The sequence below is a fragment of the Cryptomeria japonica genome, chromosome 4 (assembly GCF_030272615.1).
Source record: "Cryptomeria japonica chromosome 4, Sugi_1.0, whole genome shotgun sequence".
NCBI classification, from domain to species: Eukaryota; Viridiplantae; Streptophyta; class Pinopsida; order Cupressales; family Cupressaceae; genus Cryptomeria; species Cryptomeria japonica.
The window spans coordinates 720,220,790-720,227,576 of NC_081408.1; the positions used below are offsets into that span (position 1 = coordinate 720,220,790).

At 35.4% G+C, this 6,787-nt stretch overlaps 1 protein-coding gene across 2 annotated transcripts; it reads left to right on the forward strand.

Moving 5' to 3' along the window:
- The first annotated feature begins 1,249 nt into the window (after positions 1-1,249).
- Positions 1,250-6,570, forward strand: LOC131032142 (uncharacterized). Of its 2 annotated transcripts, XM_057963072.2 has the most exons (8): positions 1,250-1,496; positions 1,825-2,138; positions 4,019-4,214; positions 4,299-4,348; positions 4,429-4,590; positions 5,260-5,531; positions 5,899-6,007; positions 6,187-6,570. In XM_057963072.2, the coding sequence occupies exons 1-8, from the start codon at positions 1,298-1,300 to the stop codon at positions 6,346-6,348; spliced, it is 1,464 nt and encodes a 487-aa protein (XP_057819055.2). In that variant the 5' UTR covers positions 1,250-1,297; the 3' UTR covers positions 6,349-6,570. The 2 variants fall into 2 exon arrangements, with proteins under 2 accessions (XP_057819055.2, XP_057819054.2); XM_057963071.2 differs by having other exon boundaries at positions 1,251-1,496; positions 4,019-4,348.
- The last annotated feature ends 217 nt before the right edge of the window (positions 6,571-6,787 follow it).

Sequence of the window (6,787 nt, forward strand, 5' to 3'; positions counted from 1 at the left end):
GTTATTTAAATTAAAGCTCAACTTGAGATGTCCCCAATATTTTCAAGTGAAGTATGAGGGGTCCTAAAGATCACTGAAAGTTTGAATGCCTTTCTTGAAGAGGATTTTAGCTTTGTATCTCGGTATCATGGCTAGTGGTTTGCTATTTTCTTGGATTGATTGATTCCACTAGATTGAAGGAGTTGCAAAGCTTGAACTGTGGCTAAAGCATTGATCAAACCAAGATAGCTTATGGGAAACCAGCTGCTAAGCATTCCATATGGAACTAAGAGGAGTTGAACCATGGATCTTGAAATATGGAGCTAGAAGGACCTTGTCATTCCAATGCGCAGTACTCCATGTTTTACCAACAATAGCTATTTGGATACAATGCCGAATCAGGAGTTTCTAGGGTGAGTCTCCTTCCAAAGCTCTACTAATCCATTTGGTTGAAAGGCAAACACCTTGTGTGTGAGGATCAATTATGCCCAATCCACCCTTCTCCTTTGGGAGAATAGAGTGTGATCAAGATGTAGCTGACATACCTTTTCTCTTTCCATATTTGGATCAAATAAAGCTTTGTATGAGTTGCGTTAGCTGATTGTAGCAAGTTTTGGAGGACAACCAACAAGAAGAAATATAGATTTGGCTAGCCAAGAGGATTTTATTAGCCACTTGTATATGGCCAACCATAGACAAAAAACAATTTTTCTATGATAACAGTTTGGATTTGAACTTGTTTAAGAACCGCCTCCACATATCTTTTAACAAACTCCAATTCCAAAAAGAGCCAAGATACCTGATTATGGTACTATCGTTACCTTTAATAGAACAGCTATTTTGTTTATCATTTATTAAGATATCTTTACTAGTCATTAGAAAATAGAATAGTATTCAATCATAATTTTCAGATAAAACAATTGACAAGAAATCTATGTTCTAATAAAGAAAATAATATCATTTTTTCACATCTCTCCAACCCCAGATTACACATTTTATAATATTTATTAATTACTTGAAAATAAAAAGTCATTAATAATACCATTTCAATTAATTATTAAATACGGTCAAATGTTCAATCTGAATAGACAGTTGCGTACAATTTGAACGAAAGAGTCTCCAAATAGACAGCTATTTGGTATAATAATATTGATAAAGATGGCGAAATCTATGGTGATTCGTGGACACATGCAACAAGTTCCATGGCTTCTAAGAGACACCTGGTATCACACTTGGCCATATCACACTATAATTCTTGCCAGTTCATCCTTTTTCCCCAATCTGTGATCGTAGACTGCTGTTACATTTTCTGCCAATCATGTATACTTTGTTGCACAGATCAAAGAACAGTTTAATCAGAAGTGTTAACAAAAGATATCAGCCAAGATATCTTAGCATGGGGTCTACGCAGGAAGAAGCTAATGGCTTTGCACAGAGTTACAAAATGTTTGTCTGCAATGAACCCAAGGATGGCACTCAATATATAGATGTTATGGACAAGTACACCTTGAAAAAAGGTTTGTAGTTTAGCCTTAAAGAAATGTGGGTTGCTTTTTACGTACAAGATTTTGATAGGGATGTGTTAAATTTTATAATGTGGGTGATTGAAGGAATGATTATAAATAACAAATAAGTTTTTTCAGGAAATGATATATCAGTATTTATCTTTGTTTTTATATAATATATTATAAGAGTAAGCATACACCTAAACTATAAGCTTCTCCTGACAGTCATATATACAGACGATCCTAAATATTTTGAATCACATTTTATGGACATCTTTCACATAGATTTCAATATAGTTGATTCTGGAGATTGACATGGAAAGAAATCTATTGTCTACAGTGACCAAGGTGGCGATGGCCACTGTACAGGACATAGAAGCAGCAATACAAGGTGCACAAGAGGCAGCCCCTGCAATGGCTTCAATGCCATCTTATGAGCGTAAGGCAGTACTGCATAAGGTTGTGTCTGAACTTGAGAGGCAGGCTGAAGAGATTGCACGTATCATAACAACTGAATCAGGGAAGCCAATCAAGGATTCCAGAGGAGAAGTGCAGCGCACCATTGATACATTTCAGGTGGCAGCAGAGGAATCCACAAGGATTATGGGGGAATACATGCCTCTAGACATTTCTCCCAGTAACAAAGGCTTGCAGGTAAGACCTCCACTTTCATAACTACAATGTAAAGAAATGATATGGAAATTTAAACACAATACAGACTGCAGCTCTGTTTTTCCAAATAGCTGGGAATACACGAAATACAAACCACACAGGAATACAGTTGGAGACAGGTAATTTGTTTTTCTATTAATCATAAAACAAACTTTACAAAATAATTTGAAACTAATTACTTTAGATCACAAACTGATTACAAATTAGTTCCAGAGTTGTAATCAATCAGCTCCAGATGCTGCTCAGAACTCATTCCGCTCGTCTGCAACTTCTTACTAACTTCTTCTATTGTCTGGAACTTTCTGCTGCCCACTGCAAACTCTTCACAAACACTTGCTGCTACACAAAACATTCTTCTGCTCTGCTCTAAACTAGATGCTGCATAAAAAATCTTCTAATCCGTTGACATTCTTTGTATTTGTCTCTTGCTGTTCAAAATTCCCTCCCACAATTTAAAATTCAAATTCACTTACCAGCAATAACTTCACTTGCAAAAAATATTCACTATTGCTGCTGCACATCCGGGGCAAGTAGGAGGGATTAAGACCCTAGAAAATATTGAACGGAAGTCCCTGACAGGTTGGCGGTTCGAGGAGGGCTCAGGGCAATTAATTTTTCAACATTTTTATTCAAATTAGGGGAAAGGATTCTGCTGTGATAGGCATTATCACATTTGTTGATTTAATGTCTAATATTTTTGACAATGGTGCATGGATAGTTGTGAGATTAAGGTTGTTATTGTGATGATGACTATCCATAATTGAATGAAATGTATCTCTAAGCACTAAAAAGCAACAAATCATGTGACGCCACATCAGTGCACAAGTATCAGTCACACTTTTCTTTTTTTGACTGCTTTAGAGACCCTGGCAAAATGCATGCTGATGTGGCATCATATTTGATGATATGGCCCTAAGCAGAGGACTTGCCAAGTAAGCTGCTGTAAAAAATTGGGAGATTTAAAATTTCAACAGAATTTTGAAAAGCATGAAGTTAGTGTGCTCAACTATTGGATCCTCTCCCTATATTTTGAACATTTTTTTGATAAAAGATTTGTATAAGACATTACTTATCAGATTTAGGTCAAGAAGATATAGCATAATTGTTTCACAACTAATGAACATTTTTAGTAGCCAAGCTCGCGAGGATGTTTTTAATATACATTTTTTGCTTGCTTACATGTTAGTCTTACTAGCTCACATACACAGTAGAGTATAGCATCTCAAATTCATCTTGATTGTATAACATCCACAGGCATTACTCTGTCTTCTTGCTTAATTAGGCATTGTTGTTTTACTTGCCACATTTTGATTGTGTAGTAATGGGATTGTAAAGCATCAGTGGTGGTCACATTCTCGATTGCTTTCATCGTGGACTTCATTTCAATCGTATAGCATTCTAACATCCTAATTGAATGTTTTCAGTTATACCCCACTTTTTCATCCATGGAATGGTATAGCATCACCAATTGTTTCATCCTAAAGAGCATCCTAGCTGCATATCTTAACATACATTATACTTTCTTCAGTATTTTCTCATTAATCTCAGTTGCATATATGAACAAGATGTATAAAGAGTCAGATGAAAATTATGTTTAATGGTTTTAGCATTGAAAATCTAGTCAAGTTTTAAGTAGGCATGACCTGCATCATTGTCCTTGTGAATGATTTATCAATTTTAGCACTTTGACATTATGTTTAAGGATACCTTAATAATCCTATTATGAAAAGAATTGTTTGCTATTCTCTCCTCTTCTGTGTTGATGTGATTATGTGATTCTTTAAGTTGTTTGTGCACCTCCTTTACAAAAATTCAATTCATATTCGATTCTCGAATAAGGAGTGATGTGCAAATTTTTGCAGGGAATAATTAAGAAATATCCCATTGGACCCCTCTCATTGATCAGCCCATGGAACTTTCCACTGAATCTTGTTGCACACAAAGTTGCTCCAGCATTAGCTGTGGGTTGCCCTTTTGTTCTGAAACCCAGTAGCCGAACCCCAATTTCTGCCCTCTTCTTGGGACAAATCCTGGAATCCTGTAATAACTTGCCTAAAGGTGCATTTTCAATATTGCCCTGTTCTAGAGAGAGCTCTGATTCTTTAATAACAGATGATAGACTCAAGCTGCTCAGTTTCACAGGATCAGGAACTTCTGGATGGGACATGAAAACCAGAGCTGGGAAAAAGAAGGTGAGATTGATTTTATAGAATAAATTTCAGACTGTTGCTTTGTATGTTCTAGTTATCCTCAACTTGATGTGGGATTTCAGGTAGTGATGGAACTGGGAGGCAATTCTCCTTGCATAGTGGAGGACCTTGTTCCTGATCTGAAGGGAACGGTTGACAGGCTTGTACAAGGAGGATTTTATCAAAGTGGCCAATCATGCATCCACATGCAACGGCTGTATGTGAGGGAAGAACTTTACAGTCGAGTAAGATTCTAATGGATGTTAATAGTTCTTCAGTTGAAAAATATTTAACATCTGCATTGTCTCATAAATTATTAGGTCTTCACACTACCCTTAAATAGTAGATAGCATTTCTGGCTTCTTGGTTTCTTTTTTCTTAGTACTTGATTCTAAATCTGGACAAATTTATCTCTTTTGTTGCATCTTAAAACTAGCAAAAACCCATATAAACCAATTTGTTTTTGAGCACAAAGGCATTAAGCTATTATAGTTATATCCACTTCCTCTCAGTCAAAAGCAGATTTTCCAATGCCAATATGTATAAAGACAGAATTCATTTGGTCTCATCCAAGATAATTATTTTCTTGATTAAAAACTAACAGAATTAATGATATTAGGTTTTCTCAATTTATAATTCTGGTCAATGTTGTTTTTGGGTTAGATTGTGTGGCAGTGTTTTTTGCATTAGTCTTTGGATCACATTCTGTCATCCATCATCATCAGGATGAAGATTATTAGAAGAGAAAAAATCCTGATGATGGATCATAGAGTGTGGTCCGAAAGGTTGATGGAAAAAAAATGCCACACAATCTAACCCAGACGTAACATGGACCAGAACAAACACAATGACATAGCTGTCATATGTTGATCATCCTGTTCTCTATTATTTTCTCTATTATTTTGGGAATGTAGGTGCAAGATGCCTTGATTGAAGCTGTGAAGGAACTGAAGATGGGAAATCCTCATGAGGAAGATACATTTATTGGGCCAATCATTTCAGAATCTGCAGCTAAGTCAATAGAAGAGAAAATACAAGATGCTGTGAAGAAGGGAGGCAGAATAGCAATAGGTGGAAATAGACATGGAACATTTGTTGAACCCACAATTCTGGAGAATGTTTCCATGGAAGCTCAAGTGAGACGAGAAGAGATATTTGGGCCAGTGGTCCTCATGTACTCTTACAGGTTCTCTTCAAAATTACTCTTGCCCCTCTCTTCTAGACAATTTCACCACTAGAATTACATGCAAAACCGCCCTAAAATGAATTTGCAATTTGATTTTCTTTTAGTGGAAGTAATAAAAACTGTAGTTTATAAAGAGTGTATACTTCGTATAATTCCCCTCTTCAATAAAATTGAGGTTTCATATTCTCATAATGGAAATTCTGAATAAGAATAGATGAACTCTATTGCATGTAGGGTCACTGAGACAGAGTCAAGAATAAGGGTTGATTAATATCATGCAATACAGCCAAGGCTGAGCTAGGCTTTCTGTTTTAATTTCTGTAAAAATGAAACCATTCTGATTAAGCTCAAATTTGTTCCTTTACAGAGATTTTATGGATGCAGTGCAAGAGGCAAATAACACACAGTATGGATTGCAAGCAGGAGTTTTCACAACAGATGTGAACAAAGCATTCTATGCTCTTGATCACATTCAGGTTGGTTAACAAAATATGCACCTTCCTCTATTTCTGATGAAATTTCTATTTAATTTTCACATTTTTAAGCTTTTCCAACAAGGATTTCAGTATTGAGTAATAATATCATTTTTCATTTTCCTAAGTTATTAAGATAAAAATAAATTGTTACAATGTTTGTTCGTTCATCTTTATTGCAGGCAGGAGGTATATGTTTGAACGATTCTCCCAGCAAAAGAGTTGATAGCCAACCCTATGGAGGGTTAAAAGACTCTGGAATTCAGAGGGAAGGAGTGAGATATGCCATGGAGGATATGTTAGAGACCAAGGTTCTTGTAATGAGAAATGTAGGCAAGATATAGAATTGTATAAAATGAATGTAGATAGTTTTGAGCTGAAATGTATTCAAGTTGTATTGATTTTTTTGTTAAATCTTTATGTAATACTTTTTACTTCTGTATATGGAGCTCTAGCTCTAGGCCCTCAAATTAGGTCATTTCCATAGTCATATTCCGATTTAACCAGAATACCACCAGCCAAGGACAAAATTAATAAAAGAAAGGGATATAATTCCAAACACAACATGAGAAGTTATCTATGGATTTTGTGAGGGGTATTTCTTTATGTATGTAATTGTTTTGGTAGATATGATGATCTTTCAGTAATAAAGTAAAGACAGCATTGTTTTAGGATGTATTCTTATAAACACTAACATTCATATATACACATTCTTGTAGAGTATCAATATCATTCATATATACACATTCTTGTAGAGTATCAATATCATTCATATATACACAT